This window comes from Pyrenophora tritici-repentis, chromosome 4 (genome assembly GCF_003171515.1).
Source record: "Pyrenophora tritici-repentis strain M4 chromosome 4, whole genome shotgun sequence".
Taxonomy (NCBI): Eukaryota; Fungi; Ascomycota; class Dothideomycetes; order Pleosporales; family Pleosporaceae; genus Pyrenophora; species Pyrenophora tritici-repentis.
This window is the reverse complement of record NC_089393.1, coordinates 988117-1003779: the sequence shown is the minus strand read 5'-3', so window position 1 is coordinate 1003779 and position 15663 is coordinate 988117. Positions and strand designations below refer to the sequence as shown.

The 15663-nt window shown below is 50.9% G+C and overlaps 6 protein-coding genes across 6 annotated transcripts; 4 read left to right on the top strand and 2 right to left on the bottom strand.

The window, feature by feature from the left end:
• Positions 1-970: 970 nt before the first annotated feature.
• On the top strand, positions 971-3187 carry PtrM4_091430 (Zn-finger protein; the record flags this gene model as incomplete). The annotated part of the gene is made up of 3 exons (XM_066106955.1): positions 971-1952; positions 2007-2180; positions 2226-3187. 3 exons carry the CDS (start codon positions 971-973, stop codon positions 3185-3187), a joined length of 2118 nt encoding a protein of 705 aa, XP_065962623.1.
• Positions 3188-5825: 2638 nt separating this feature from the next.
• Positions 5826-6519, top strand: PtrM4_091420 (uncharacterized protein; the record flags this gene model as incomplete). The annotated part of the gene is made up of 2 exons (XM_001934415.1): positions 5826-6224; positions 6289-6519. 2 exons carry the CDS (start codon positions 5826-5828, stop codon positions 6517-6519), a joined length of 630 nt encoding a protein of 209 aa, XP_001934450.1.
• Positions 6520-6895: 376 nt separating this feature from the next.
• On the bottom strand, positions 6896-7492 carry PtrM4_091410 (uncharacterized protein; the record flags this gene model as incomplete). The annotated part of the gene is made up of 1 exon (XM_001934416.2): positions 6896-7492. The coding sequence occupies one exon, from the start codon at positions 7490-7492 to the stop codon at positions 6896-6898; it is 597 nt and encodes a 198-aa protein (XP_001934451.2).
• Positions 7493-9930: 2438 nt separating this feature from the next.
• On the top strand, positions 9931-10539 carry PtrM4_091400 (uncharacterized protein; the record flags this gene model as incomplete). The annotated part of the gene is made up of 1 exon (XM_001934417.2): positions 9931-10539. The coding sequence occupies one exon, from the start codon at positions 9931-9933 to the stop codon at positions 10537-10539; it is 609 nt and encodes a 202-aa protein (XP_001934452.1).
• Positions 10540-11893: 1354 nt separating this feature from the next.
• On the top strand, positions 11894-13939 carry PtrM4_091390 (putative alpha-1,2-mannosidase; the record flags this gene model as incomplete). The annotated part of the gene is made up of 3 exons (XM_001934418.2): positions 11894-13427; positions 13498-13872; positions 13932-13939. 3 exons carry the CDS (start codon positions 11894-11896, stop codon positions 13937-13939), a joined length of 1917 nt encoding a protein of 638 aa, XP_001934453.2.
• Positions 13940-14723: 784 nt separating this feature from the next.
• Positions 14724-15563, bottom strand: PtrM4_091380 (Protein tyrosine/serine phosphatase; the record flags this gene model as incomplete). The annotated part of the gene is made up of 1 exon (XM_001934419.2): positions 14724-15563. One exon carries the CDS (start codon positions 15561-15563, stop codon positions 14724-14726), a length of 840 nt encoding a protein of 279 aa, XP_001934454.1.
• Between the last annotated feature and the right edge of the window lie 100 nt (positions 15564-15663).

Sequence of the window (15663 nt, the reverse complement as noted above, 5' to 3'; positions counted from 1 at the left end):
GGTGTGTTTTCTGGTATGTGGGGACAGGGACGTGGGAGTCTGCCTTGAGGATTCGTCTGAGCGAGGCTGTGCAGGTGGCAGGTGGGAGACCCCGGGTAATGACCTCACGGTCAAGGGCTCGCTGACTGGTCTACGCGCCAAAGTCTCGCGCGTTTTGTGAAATTGGATCAGCGGTTTTGCATGTGCAATTGGTCGCAACGGCGACGGAGACATGTCTAGACTTTTTGTGACGGCTCGGCGACACTTTGGGGTTGGACAGCGGTGACGCTTGCCGCCTGTCGTAGCCGGGTATTAGACAGGTTGCCAATTGACCGGTTGGTGAAGTCGTGCCTGTCCTTCAGGCAAGCGATCTAGTTGTATAAGGCTGGGGCTGTGTCAGCGTGTTGCGCAGTGTTTGCCAGGAACGCGACTGAGGGTAGCAGTTCACTCTACTTCAGCTTTGTCTAGCAGTAACGTTGACGGCACCGAATTGTTTTGCAAGCATCACGCGACTACCGGTAGGTTCAGCTCATGCCCTCGTATCTACTCCCCCTTAGGCCGGCGCAACCGACATGATCAACTTCAACTCTCGCACTGCGGTGAACAGCACCCACAAGACAACGCATAATACGACTCCTAGCTGATCGTTTCAAGTATCTCTAGAGCCTGAAACCGGGAACGCACAAGGGGACTTGTAGAGGGCTTCCCGTCGCGGGGCTAATAATAGCGGGCTAGGCAACTTTGAGCGACGTCGCTCTTCGTCAAGAGGGCTGTGTCCGCGACCGAAGACAACACTGCGCCTCCTTCACACTCACCAGCCTCAGCAGTCAAGCCAGTCACGAGCAAACGTTGCGTGTTCCTGGCGGACACTGGACCATTCACAGTTCGTGCTAGATTCTTGGTGTCGTCGACTCCACGCGGGCCCAAGCGCGGCCTCCAGGGCTCACTCGTCCACATCCCACCTATTGTTAGGTACACGCGAACGTAGACGATGGATATCCAACAACGAGGGCGCTCTCCCTCTACGGGCCAGCGCATTCATAAAGGACACTCACCCTCGCCCAGCCCACACGCGCCATTCCAGCATCAGCACAACGCAAACTTGGGCTTCGAAGCTATCCAGGACCCGTCCTCGTACGCCGTCACCAGCGCGGGGCTAAACAACGCGCAGTTCCTTACCACCACCCAGGGACAGCCCTTTTCGCAGCAAACTTCCTTTGCCGATCCGGGTTTCTTCCAGACGACACAGAGTATTTCTCAGCACAATACGCCTCAATTTGGCCCCCAAGGCAGCAATAATATCTCGCCTGACCCACTTGACCTGACCAACACAAACAATCCCGACTTCAACTTCTTCCAGAGCAACGCCCTCGGCCAGAACCAATCGCTGTCGTCGTACCTGGGAAACACACTCGATCCGCATCTGCTCGAAACGCAGTCGCAACAAAATCAGTCGGTCAACCCATCCGAGCTCATGCACCAGATGGCAACCGCACAACACAACGCGCCTACCCCGCCACACCTCCTGCCAAACATGAACAGCCACCAGAGCCCAAGTCCACACGCGTCTCCGAACATAAATCAAGGTCCGTTCAGGCCTCCAGGTCACTCGCGCAACACGTCCTTGGACCCCAGCGCTGCGTATGGAACAGAGTGGGGGCAGATGGCAGGCGCAAGCTTCGGAGGTCATAGGTCTAGGGGAAATAGCGATGCCGCCTTTTCCGACGTCGCTTCCTCTGTACACAACTCTCCCTACCTGCAACAGCACGACAGCTTCGACAATGACCAGCCGTCGCCGCTCCTCAACGCGCAAAATGACCCACAGCTGTTCCAGGATCCCGTCCCAGGCTTTGACAGATTCAACTTGAACAGCGGCAATGCACACCTCAGCGCGGGCAACAGTCCACACATCTCGCCTCGTCTGCTCCCGCAGAATCAGCAGGTGCTACCCCAGTTTCAGCCCGAGACATTCGGTCTGAACCAGAACATGAACCCGTATGCGAACCCGAGCATGAACGGGTACTCAGGACAGAGCTCAGAACCCTTTCCATCGCTGAACCAGCCTATGCCTGAGTTTGGCCAAGCCGATGCAATGTCACCGCCGGAGATCAACATTGACTTTGCCCCGCCCTCGCGCCAGCCGAGCTTTGAGCCGCCGAAGCCTGAGCACCAGATAGATGCGCTGAGCCCGCCTGACCGATGTAAGCAATTCATCACTTTTTTGGGGCGTTTCTAACAGTCACTAGCACGTAGTCGGAACAGGATGCGCGCCAAATCCGATCCATTTAGTAGCGCTAGTTCGCGCGCATCTACGCCTGGCTCTGAAGTGCGCCGATCACTGTCTCCCAACGCCGCAAAGTCTCGATCTCCCTCGCCTTCAGGCAAGTCTTCTCGCCGCTCGTCTACTTCAAGCGTGCCCAATCGCGACTACATTTTGGATCTTGCAGATCCTTCGAGGCCTGCGCCTGCTGATGGGTCAAACCCGAAGCGTACGCAAAAGCACCCCGCGACATTTCAGTGCACACTATGCCCGAAGCGCTTTACAAGAGCGTACAATCTTCGGTCGCATTTGCGTACACATACAGACGAGCGTCCTTTTGTGTGCAGCGTATGTGGCAAAGCATTCGCACGTCAGCACGATCGGAAACGACATGAAGGACTACATTCTGGGGAGAAGAAGTTTGTGTGCCGCGGTAATCTCAAAGATGGTAGCAACTGGGGTTGTGGCAGGCGCTTCGCTCGTGCGGATGCTTTGGGTCGTCACTTCCGATCTGAAGCTGGTCGCGTATGTATTCGTCCCTTGCTTGAAGAGGAGGCACGCGAGAAGGGTGAATGGGATGGCCAGAATCAGCAGATGAACAACGGCAACGGCATGTTTGCGCCAATGCCTGCTCAGAACTTTGGCGGTATGATGTCTGGACAGCCTGGCTTTGATTCATACTCTCAGCCCGGTGGCATGCAATCATCGCAGCAGTTCTTGCCAGCAGCTCTTCTAGCTCAGTACCCTGCGCTTGCGGGTATTCAATGGGACCAGCTCCCTGCCGGACCGCCTGACGAGGATGGAGACGTTAGCGGTCGTAGCAGTTTTGATGCTTCTAGTGGAGGCGAATACTACGAAGAGGAGAATGAGTACCAGCAGGGCAATCACCAGACCATTTATGCCGGTGGCAACAATGGCTGGGTCAGCGATTCCTATGACGGACGGTGATATTTTCGGCTTCTTCTCCTTATGATCCTCCTACGCGTTTATGACTACATCAACTTTCTGTCGCTTCATATGTTAGATACCACTTTCACTGCTTTATGCGCGAGAGCAGGGTCATCTTATACCCCGGGATTTGAGTACACAAAGGAGTTTTTGCGATGTTTCCGAGGCTTGCCTGAGGGCGTTTGCTGTAGACGATAGTAGATTTTACGTAATCGACTATTTTTGTTCATCTCTTGTGGTTGTGATGAACATGGACTTGTTTGGATGCCAGGGAGCAGAGGGTCTAGATCCACATGCTACAATCCACGGTTACTGCATAGTGGCTGATTTGGCCAAGGTTCACGGAGAAGAGCCATGTGCTGTCGGCTGTGGCTAGAGTGGCTTGGACAGCTGAAAGGAAGTGTTGGACGGACTTTACGCCATGTTTCTACCTTGCTTTACACTTGCCAATTCTCCTACTGTCCCGCTGATAGGATGTTTCTCGGCCGAACACAACAGTGCGGCACAAGTAGCACTGTCGGGGAAACGTAGCAAACAAAGACAACGGCCATGTTCCAAATCCAGCGTCCCCTTTGGCAAACCTCATAATAGCAGCGCAACAGACATGCCACTTGGATGGTTTCTCACGGTTGACCCATTCGTGCTTGCTTAGTATTGCGGTGGGTGGGGTGATCAGGAAGGAGGTCCCGACGGCTCTTTCTTCTTACACTCTTGATTACTGTAAGAGAAGGAATGTTCGTTGTTGCTTCCTAAGACTGTCAATGCCGGGGGTTCTTCCGCCGTTTCCCGGGTGATGTTTTGACGAAATGAATGCAGGCACTTCAAAAAAGAAAGGTCGAGATATCAGAAGAAAGGTTTGGAGTGGACGAGGCCTGGCTGAAGAGTAGAACACGGGTAGAGTGTTGCTTCTGTTACCCCGTCGTGGTTGCCTTCTACTACATTCTCCCTTCACTCTCCCGACTTTTCGGCAAAAAGGAGCAGAAGAAGAAGGAGGTCTAGAGTATTAAAAACCTGCTAAGTAGATCTATGCCTTATAAGAGCTCGGCATGTTTGTGTAGTCGCCATGTGTCTATATCACCCGACATCACTACCTAGATCTCGCTTAATTTTTTGGCAAAAAGCGTGAAAGCAAAAAAGAAAGCCAAACCTCCGCCGGATGGCAAAATAGGAGCCAAAAAAGGTTGGGCCTGACCGGGATTCGAACCCGGGGCCTGTCACAGAACAGATACACTGTATCCAGGTAAAGATAACCCGAAGCGACAATCATCTGGGGGGGTTGTTAGATATGGGCGGAGAGCGAGGCGTTGGACGCTACTTACACCACTAGACCATCAGGCCGATCTAACTGATTGATGACAAATTTTTGGGCTACACATGATATATCTTTGGCTGTTATACGTGTATTCTACTGAGGATTAGTCGAGTCATGGGTTTACCCCTATATCCCTATGCTCCGATGGTGGGGCGTTGAATAATGACGGATTCTAGGCAGGGCTGTGGAACGGTGTATCCATAGCTTGTAGCCTCACTTTACTCTACTAGGAACATTTTGCGAGCAGAAAAATGCCTAGTTTTGGCATTCTACTCGACGGTTGACTCGGAGTATTAGAGCTGCCGGAGTTCAGCCACGAAGCTATCGGGTGGCCGAGATGGTCACTGCCATGGCGATTGCGTTGCAGACTCGTGTGCTGTCGCCAGCAGATCTGACACAAGCAATGCCCAAGCCTCTGGTCTTGAGGGGTTGAGGAGCATCATAGGCTCGTTGCATCGCCTTATCGCGCGCCTCACTTGTAGCGTACAGTGCTAGCGGTGGGCGGAGAGCCGATCATACAGGCACACCAGTGCTGCATGGTTGCGGGAGGGAGCCGACATCGCTAACCCTATGACGATCCCCCCTGTCAGCGGCGCGTTCAACAAGGTCTACACCGACATTTTCGCGCCATCGTCATGTGCTCAACGGCTGTCAACGGGTGTCACCAAGGACACCATTATGTATATTTGTTGAAATATACAATTTTCAAGGAATTTCAAGACAAGTTCTCATCGTTCTTAGCACGCTCGTTGCTCTCTTCCGCAAGCGCAAGCTGGGAGGTGTCGAAAGTGCGGGGAAGAGGGCTGGTGGATCTCGTCCATTGGCTCGGGCCCCCGCTTGTAACAGATGCAGTATGGCAGCTGCCCCAAGCTTCCTCTCATCCACTGAGCACAACGGAGCCTATTGCTGCATCCCCGATAGAGCAGTCAGTGTTATGAACAACTTATGATGGTGTGATGCGTCGTCGCACAGCCCACTGACCGCTTCCAAACCAAAGGCCAAGAGGTCTGGAAAGGCCGTGGCTGCTGCGCCTAAGGTTTGAGCATTAGAAAAGGGACAGCTTCCCCTCCCGATCGCGACCTTGCTCTGTCATTCCACCTTCTCAACACCTCCCAGCCTGCCGGATATCCTGATCGCGATCAAATCTTCCGACCATTCCCGAAGCTTGTAGTCTTCATCGAAACCTTATCGTCTCATAATATCTAATCTATCATCTTCCCACTACTTTATAATCCGCCTTCTTTTCGCTGTCAGCTGCTTCCATTGCTACATCGTTATCCTCCTTGCACTTTACCTTCAATCAATACACTACCACACATTCTCAACATGCAAGCCTCAAAACCGTGCATCCGCGCTATGAGCGCCCTCGCAGGTCCCCGTCTCCTCGGTCCCCGCCTCACTGTCCGTCAGCTCTCCATGACGGGCCCAACAACCTTCTCCTCGCTCCTCACAACCGACAAGCCCTACGCCTCAAATCGTCGTACAAACCCAATTCGTCTTTCTGGCGAACAGGTCATTCCTGTCCCGGAAGCCACGGAGACTGGCAACAAAGTCCGACGCTTCAACACATCGAGGAGCCGAAAGGCCATCAAGGATTCCAGTACCATGGATTTTACCTATATTCCGGACTTTGATCCGGAGACAAGGAGCGCGCCTCTCGGTCTCCGAGTTCCGATCCTCCCGTGGGCCGATGTCCAGGGTCACTCTTCCGAGAGCGATAACGTGGTAAGTCTTTCCTTATCTTTCGGCTCTTGCGTCATGACATGATGCTGACGAATGCGCTACACAGGTCATGCAGCCAACCATCTACACCGTTGCCGCTGATGGTACCCACATCCACTCCCCCTCTGCCATGTCCGAGATGACCGACACAAACCAGTTTGATTACCAGGGCATGGCTGAGACCGTTGCCAACAAGTTCACCGAGACCCGCCAAGAGGGCGAGAGCATGGTCAGACAGATCTTGACCGACTTCATGGAGGATATCGGTGTTTCCAAACGCGGCCCCACTAGGGCTTAGTCTTAGATACATGTAACGGTACTACTGTCGGTGAACAGTAGCCTGTTTATGGGCTTCGGGGCATTGGGTTGCCCATGATGATCGGGCATGTCTGGGCATGGGTACTGCATGAGAGGGTTTTTATTCTGATGGTAGATTGGTCTTGCGCGAAGTGCTCGGGCTTATGAGATCACGAATCACATCTTTTATTTGCTTTGTTCTTTGATTTATTCGTTAGCCCTACTTGGTCTTGCTTAGCTCATGATGCATTGATACGCAGATGCCGATCAGAGCCCATATTCGCCCTCGACTATCTCGGGTACGAATTATCCATCAGTATGCCTGAGATATGTTCCGAAACCGTCCGTTATCATTCCTCCGAAGCCATCATATACCCTCACTCAAAGAAGCCGTAGTCAGCTTCCTCGTCGTAACGCATGTGGGAGTATGTTTTGGCACAATCATTTTTACCCTGCTCTGTGAGATGTTCCCTGTAGCATCGGCTCCGCAGCTTGTGCTTCAACATCGTCTCTTCCTCGGACACAACTTTGTACTCAGCCTCAGCCTGTACGGCCGCACTTCCTCCACTGTAACGATACCTGTCGATCTTGTCCCCTGCTGCAATCACTCCTTTGCGGCAACGAAGAGGCTCCTCGCATGCCCATTGCACCCCGCCGAACCTGGCCAAAGTCCGGTGCAGAAATGCCGAGGGTAGTTCCTTGTGAACAGTCTTGATTGAACCGTTAGCAAAGGGCCAATGCTTACAAAACCCATCAACTAGGAGCTGCACAACTGCACTCTTCGAAACAACATTGATGTACGAGTAGTTGACCAGTTCGATGGAAGCACCGGGAAGTTCGTCGTTTTTGTCGGACATAAGCACATGCGAAATGATGCTATCCATAATGGCCGAACGGAAAGTCGGCGCAACGAATCGGTCACCGAGGACATAGGCTTTAAGCAGGACTAGACCCAGGGCGGTGTACGTTTGCATACAGTCTTCTTCGCCCTGAACAAGGTCGAGCTTCTCAAGCCAAGCCTTCTTTGAATCGGGAAGTACGCCTGTATACAGCCATTCGACGAAAACCTTGACTGAATAATTGTGTTATTAAGGGAACACTGAGTGCTCGATACTCATTTTACTCACAGGGCTGTAGCTCGATATCTAACAGAGGCACTACACCTTCTCTTCAGGAGCACGATGTCACCTGCAGTAGCGGTGCTTTGCCAACGTTAGCTTTTGAAACCCTGGAATGTCTTTCAACCTGACTTACAGGATTGAAGGCGCCGGCGGAACTTGATCTCGAGACGCCATCGCGTTTACTGTACTGATAAGGGTTTAACGTAGAAAGAGGGAAGACGTATACTACGAAATCGGCTGTTGAGGTTGCAGAAGTGGGGCTTGCACTTTTGGAAAGTGCAACAAGGATGACATCGCAGCAGGTGAAGGTGAGGAGCTGAGAAACTTCCCCATGCATCTACGATCGAGTATCCAGAAGATGCATCTACGCATAATACCCAAATCTTCATCTTTCTGTACACACGAGCTCCTGTCTCGAACAATCGAGCGTATCAAACAAACTCTCACGGCTAGAAGTAAACATATTGACTCCAGGGATCTAGAACTACTAGAATTCTAAAGAGATCACTAGTCTCTCTAGCCCGGCCAGTTGAGCGAAAGCGAAAGTAAAATGGTGAACAGTCAATAGTCAGGGCAATACAAAGCGTTCTGCCTGGAAGCATTTGAAGGTGTGCTCTGATGTAAAGTACAAAAATGTAACTGGCTACAGTGCATGTTCTTCGTATGGGTAAGCCACCCGCGAGGCATTCGGTAGTTTATTCGGTAGTATCGCGGGGAGCTAATAAGCTGATGGGCGTTACAAAGTTCATGTACGAACTGGTGGGGCGTGTGGAGCGACAGGCTATGGGGTTGTTGTGGGGTATAGGATATGGGGTTGGTGGTCACTTCTGAGTACGCGTCGTCTCAGTTGAGTTTGTGCTGCCTGTCAGTGTTTGATGTGCTGATATTGTTGGTACTGGTGCAGAATTCAGTCATTGAACACATTGTGTGTCTACGAAACACAAAGAAATCTCGTGGTCTTGCGTACCACTACGGATGAATTACTTTTTTGTTGTTTTTCATTTCGGTAAATATATCGCAATCATAGAGTGCCGGCTGACCCGGATTAACATTCGGTTCTCAGACCAAGAAGGTTCTGACTGTACCACGGCAATTGAATGAGGCAAACTCACCCATAAGAAATCTTAGAGTAGAAAATTGTAAGCAAGAATTGAGTTTCGGACCAATACCAAATACGAGACGAATTGTTCTAGACTCGCTGCGGACACCCATCAACAGCTTCATTCATTTAGTAAGTGGTTCCATATTAGGCTATGATCCAAACTATTGAAACAAGGTCCCTCTAGTAGTATGACTACTATGGATAACCGAGTGGGAGGAGGGACAAGGCGGGGTGGCTGCAACGTATTGTATTAACTGTCGTGTTATCTGTCAAGGTCTCACTCTATTGTGGTGGGTGCTATTGCCCACCGGGCAGTGCCTGCCACACCAGCACATCATGTGATCCCCAAGCACCTTCTACCTGGACTGAACCCAGATATTCTCAACACAAACACAAAAAAGGTGGCTACTGACACGTTAGGGAGACACCGCTATCAGAAACATCCATACCAGAGTTTGATACAAAACGTCTGCATTCTTTAAAAGTACCCCAAACTCGATCGATACTTTCCTCTCAATCACCTTCACAGTATTTGAAATGAGGGCTATTCTCATTCTATTTCTTAGCCTTCTTGGTGGGAGCGGTTTGGCAAAACGTACAAAACATACATGACAAACGCTGCCTGCTGCGCCGATGCACACCAAGAAAATACTTACAGCGCTATGTGCCTACACTGGCAGAGCAAATGCGACGAAGCGACATGGGGCCGTTGTGGAAGCGCAGAGCAGCAACATAATTGCGACAAATGCAACGCAAACCCCGGGAAGAATCCTTTTTGCAGTGGGCGACCTCGTAAGTAGAATTGTATGCTTTACGAATTGCGTGCTAACCGCTTGTTTTTACACAACTGCGAGGGATGGGTACCTTCTGGGAGGATGTTATTGCTTTGAGTAAACTAAAGTTGAGACGCAGTTGGAGCCAAGGCTTAAGTACTGTACGTTCGACACGTGGTTGGCCAACAACGTCATGGGGCACCAGGAACAGAAGGCCAGGGTTAATCAGGCGGGCAACAACGGTACTTGGCCAGGTCAGCACCTCTAGGATGGGAATATCGCTTTTACGTTGACCATAACGCCGCCAGCTGCTAGTCTTAAAATTACAAACTTTTTTTCTCACACGAGTGTTTCTGCCCTGTACCTATTCATATTGGTCAACGATACCAGCCGCTATCAGTTTCACGCCCGCAAGCATGCCGGTTCTCGAGATCACTCAGCTATGTCTGAAAGGTATTACCGCGGATGATCCAGCGTTGCTCCAAACTTTATCGGCTGTCCGAGACAAACTACAGACCAACTCGCAATTCTACGTCTCCGTTGAGGAGCCCGATTTGATCTTCATTCTGGGTATATGGCCAGATCTGGACGCTCATCTAAAGTTTCTGGCTTCTCCGGCACGGGAAGAGGTTCTCGGACCCCAGGAGGACATGCTCGAATTTCGTTGGACAATACACGTGGAGTTTGGTGGCATGCATTTGATTCCAGCGGATGCGCCTATCCTGGCAATGGAGAGAATGTATGTCAAAGGAGAGCAGGTTGAATCGGTCGACCGCGCTGTTATCAAGCATATGCAACAGCTCAAAACTACTCATCCGTTCAATGTAGCACATGGCTGGAGATGCGACATGGCTCCGGGAGACCATGAGGTTCTCCTCATCAGCGGATGGGAAACTACACAGGCTCATGTAACTTTGGTCAAAAAGGAAAGCAATGACAAAGATAGTGTTGCAGTTGAGGATGAAGGGTTGAAGATGCTAGGCGTTTTACATGGCAAGAACCTAGAACGCAAAGCAGCATCCTGAGATTTGGAATATAAACTTCCATCTTCGGAGTTTGGCATTATCGACTGTAATGTTAGAAGATGGATCATCTAGGCTCTAAATCGTCTGCAAAAAAGAAGTTCAGCTTCTATCTCCGTAAGAAGCGAGAGTATATTCTGTTCCAGCTCGGTCACTGGGGCCCACCAGGTAATATTTCGCGAGAAGATTGCGTGTCTGAAGCTTGGTGATATATTTATGGTTAGTGCTTAGCCTCTGATCTGCCGGGGTAATCAGGCACGGTGAAATTAAACCTTGAAAACTGCCGTTACGGTGCACGGCTCTGCGTTAGCCGCTATTTTCGAAGGAAATTCTACTGCATGTGATATGTGCAGAAGCTTGTGCTAGCACAAACAAACCTGTTGTGGGGTAGGTAGCACTGGGCGCTGTCTTGGCCGACAACGCCATGGGACGCCACAACAAGACAGCTGCGCGAGGCTTGTTTAGCTTGTAGCTTCAACTCTATGCCATGGTAGGGGTATGCTGACAGCAATGGAAAGAATTCTTATAACTGCAATTAACCATGAGGTTACATAGCAGCAGAAAGCCCGTTGCATTACCCCGCACCACTCGGAGTGGACGGAGCCATCACCTTCCCAACCCGAGTGACGTCGCCAGGGTGACAGGAAAGGCCGTTGCAGACATGGGTCTTACCTTTCACATGCTTCGCTCTTGGTACATATGTCGCTATCTAGATAGTTCCTAGCTGTTCAATCAAACCCAGAGTACCTCAGAGGCAACCACCCATTCTTGCGATTGTTTCCATAAACAAGTTATACTATTGCTTTGCCAAACAAGATCGGCGTGCGCACGTTGTTGCAGCACGGAGAGTACAGTTCAGCATGTATAGCCTCATCATTTATCTGTGGACTTTCACCCACCTTACTACGCTATCATCAGCCAAACTACAAATGAGGCTAACCGAAGATGTCGATGTATTGAAATGGGTCAACCCGTTGATAGGCAGTCAAAATGGTGGGAACGTCTTTTCAGGTGCGACTTTGCCGTATGGCATGGCAAAAGGCAAGTAGATGTTGATCGTAGAACTATCCTATAAGCTTATAACTGTACAGCCGTTGGCGACGTTGATGGCGCGAATACCGGAGGCTTCTCTACTGACGGATCAAACATCACCGGTTTTTCAGCGCTTCACGATTCTGGAACAGGGGGGAATCCCAGTTTGGGAAACTTTCCCATCTTTCCGCAGATATGCGCCCAAGACGACGTCAACTCATGCCATTTCCTGATTGCAGCACGAGCGACCCCATACATAAATGACTCAGTTGAAGCACGGCCGGGGTACTTTGGAGTCACTCTGAAAAATGGAATTCACGCCGATATGGCAGTCTCGGAACACGCTGCACTGTTCCGGTTCGACTTCTCAAAGGTGTCGACTGGCAATGCGAGTGCCGACCCACTCATCATGCTTGACCTGACTGATCTCTGGGCAAGTCGGCAGAATGCTTCAATCAGTATTGACGCGATTGATGGCTCTGAGAGTGGAAGAATGAAAGGCAACGGCACCTTCCTCCCAAGTTTTGGGGCAGGCACATACCAGGCTTACTTCTGCCTGGATGTTTCCGGGGGGTCCGTGAAAGACTCCGGAGTTTGGGTCAACAACGGAGCAGGAACAGAACCAAAGAATCTTTACGTTACTCGGGGATTCAACCTGTTCTACCTCCAGGCTGGCGGCTTCATACGCTTTAAAGGTCCGCTCTCTGGGCCTGTACTTGCGCGTATGGGTCTCGGCTTCATTAGCACTGATCAGGCATGCCGAAACGCTGAGCGCGAGATACCTGGTCCCAATTACAACTTTGATGGGCTGGTGAAAACAGCTGAAGCAGCCTGGCGCGAAAAGCTCAAGCCGATAACAGTCGAAAAAGGAGACGTGGATGACAGCATGCTCGTCAGTTTCTGGAGCGCTGTCTATCGCACGATGATATCACCACAGAACTACACGGGAGAGAACCCACATTGGCAGAGCAGTGAGCCATATTTCGATTCGTTCTATTGCATCTGGGATATGTGGCGTGTTCAACTTCCGTTTCTCACGGTCTTGGACCCGGCGATGCTGTCGAACATGGTTCGAAGTCTACTCGATACGTACAAACATCGCGGGTGGCTCCCAGACTGCATGATGAGTACCTGCAGGGGTTGGACACAAGGCGGTTCCGACGCTGACAACGTCCTCGTTGATGCTTATGTGAAGAACGTCACTGGTATCGACTGGGAACTTGCATACCAAGCCATCGTCAACGATGCTGAGAACGAACCTCTAGAATGGAGTTACCAAGGACGAGGTGGCCTGAACAGCTGGAAGAAATTGAACTACATTCCGTACCGCGATTTTGACCCAGTCGGTTTTGGTACAAACTCTCGAAGCATATCCCGGACACTGGAGTATGCGTACAACGACTTTAATCTCGCAACTCTCGCTCGCGGCCTGGGTAAAGACACTACCACAAAATACATGTCCCGCGCAACGAACTGGCAAAACCTCTTCAAAGCAGACCAGACCTCTTCTATCAACGGCGTCAATACAAACTTCACCGGTTTCTTCCAACCTAAATTTCTAAACGGAACTTGGGGCTTCCAAGATCCCATCGCGTGTAGCCCATTGACGAGTTTCTGCTCCCTGACATCAAACCCATCCGAGACTTTTGAGTCGAGTGCATGGGAATACATGTTCTTTGTTCCCCACGACGTCGGCAAACTCATCGAACTAACAGGCGGCGACGAAACATTCATCAAGCGACTTGACTTCTTCCATACCTCAGGTTTGGCAGATATTGGTAATGAACCAGTCTTTTTAACAGTCTACATGCCGCATTTTGCTGGCAGACCAGCTCTTTCTGCCAAACGGGCGCGTTCCTGTAAGTCTCTCTGTCTCATAACAAGCCACACACTAGGTGGGTAACACCATTCTAACACAACAATTCTCAGACATACCATCAAGCTTTAACGACACCCTCCCTGGACTCCCCGGTAACGACGACTCTGGCGCCATGGCCAGCTTCGCCATCTTCAGCATGTTTGGCCTCTTCCCCAACCCAGGCCAGAACGTCTACTTCATCACACCCCCCTTCTTCCCTTCACTCTCCATCACTAACCCAATTACCAACGCTACGGCTACAATCCACAACATCAACTTTGACAAGGCCTACAAGAACATCTACATTCAGAGCGCCAAACTAAACGGCGAGACATACACACGCAACTGGATTGGCCACGAGTTCTTCACAAAGGGGGGCATACTGGAGCTGGAGCTGGGAGACAAGGAGAGTGAGTGGGGAACCAAGGTTGAAGATCGTCCGCCTAGTATGTCGAGTAAGCAAGACACGGCGACGGCGGATTTGGGTTTGAGGATGGTGTGAGAGTATGCTAAGTTGTCATTGTTATCCAGCGTGTCGGTATTATACTCTAGGGTAGCTGGGCAACAATTATACTAGCCAAGTAGCCATGATTATGAATCCATCAGTGTGCATACTTGTGGACAATACATGTGGAACCTTTTTTTCACCGGACAAGTGGAGTCTGAAGTTTGAGTTGTACTTCTGGTGTGTGCACGAGTGCATGAGCAGTGGCCCATCTAGGCATAGTTGCGACCCTGCATTAATCACAGCGCATAGTGCTAAAGACGTGTCTCGCAGCGCCTAGTTATCAGATCCAGGGGTAAAACCATGAGTAGAGATAAGCAGGTACCCGCGTTTTGTCGTGTTGGTTGTTGGTAGCTGTCGGGTATGGGGATCCGAGATCATCACTGCAGGGACTGGACGGGCATGTTTGAAAGCATGGGGATCTTGGCAAATGCCCATTTTACAAGCATGGCATTTTGCTTTTAATGATACAAAGGGAATCTGATCTTAGCCTCTACCAAATGGCATCCGCCGTGTGGTGTAACGTGGGCCCGTGTGAAGATGCAAGAATAGAATCAACAAAGTTAAGAAAAGAAATCCCCGTGTGGGATATGCCAGTAGCCTGTAGAGCACCTACGGTAACTCTGAAGAAGCATTTCGCTTGAACGCCTGAACCCTGCCCAATGCTTGCTGTTCTTGGTATCCATTTTGAATCCGTTGCGCCTGTGAAGAAAGAAGGAAGAAAAAACAAAGATAGTCGACAGGACTTCCGATCTATTCCTAGATCCCTTCCTGTTGTCTTGGAATGAAGGCCTAGGCCAATGCCACGGTCTTAGCACCAACACTCGAAGTGATCGACGCAGGTGGCGTGGGCGGTGCAATGTCGATCTGGGGCGCCACCCATCCCTCTTGCCGCGCAATCCACATGACGAGGTTGAGATCGAAGTTCTCGAAGAAAACTTCATCTAGGAAGCGGGCCTTCGGACCAGCGTAGGTGTGGTATTCTTCGCGCACGGTCTCGGGGTCGACTCCCAGGACTCGGCGGAAGCAGGCGATAGTGCAACCGGTCCGGTGCTTTCCCTTGTTGCAGTGGACAAGAATGGGGTGATTGGCGCGATCCATGATAAGACGCAGAGCTCGTGACATCTCGCACGACTCGACGCGGACCTCGCCCTTGTTGGCCCGGATGTGAGCATGAAAGTGCTGGATCCCAGCCTCCTTCATGAAGTTCTGGTATGCGGGCGAAATAGGCTCAGGGACAAGCGTCAGGATTGTCTTGATCCCAAGCTCTTTCAGGAAACCAAAGTTCTCCTCCTTTGGATAGCCGCTACGGTAGACGCAGCCAGGAATAACAGCACCGTAGTTGAAAGGAGGGATCAAAGATTGTAGGCGGTCTGGTGCTGAGCGGATGGAGCTTGCCGGTGTGAGCGTACCATAGGACGCTGTTGTGAAGGCGACAGAGCATTCTTGATCTTGAGGGTTGATGACAACTTTCAAGTCTTCATGTGTTGTATCGCCGGCGTGTTGGATAAGACCATCGCTTGCAGAGAGTCCAAGAGAGGCGACAAACTCCCTAATTCTATCGTAGAGGTTCTCTTGAATATTTTGGCCCTGGCCAGAGGGCGTATCAGTATTCACGTCTCTGCCAGACATTATGAGTTGCAGAAAGGTGCTTCTTGTTGAGTTGGATAAAGGGGGTATGTCGGGAATTTGTAGACCCAAGCTCTGCTTGCGCGGTGCCTGTAAGGTGGAG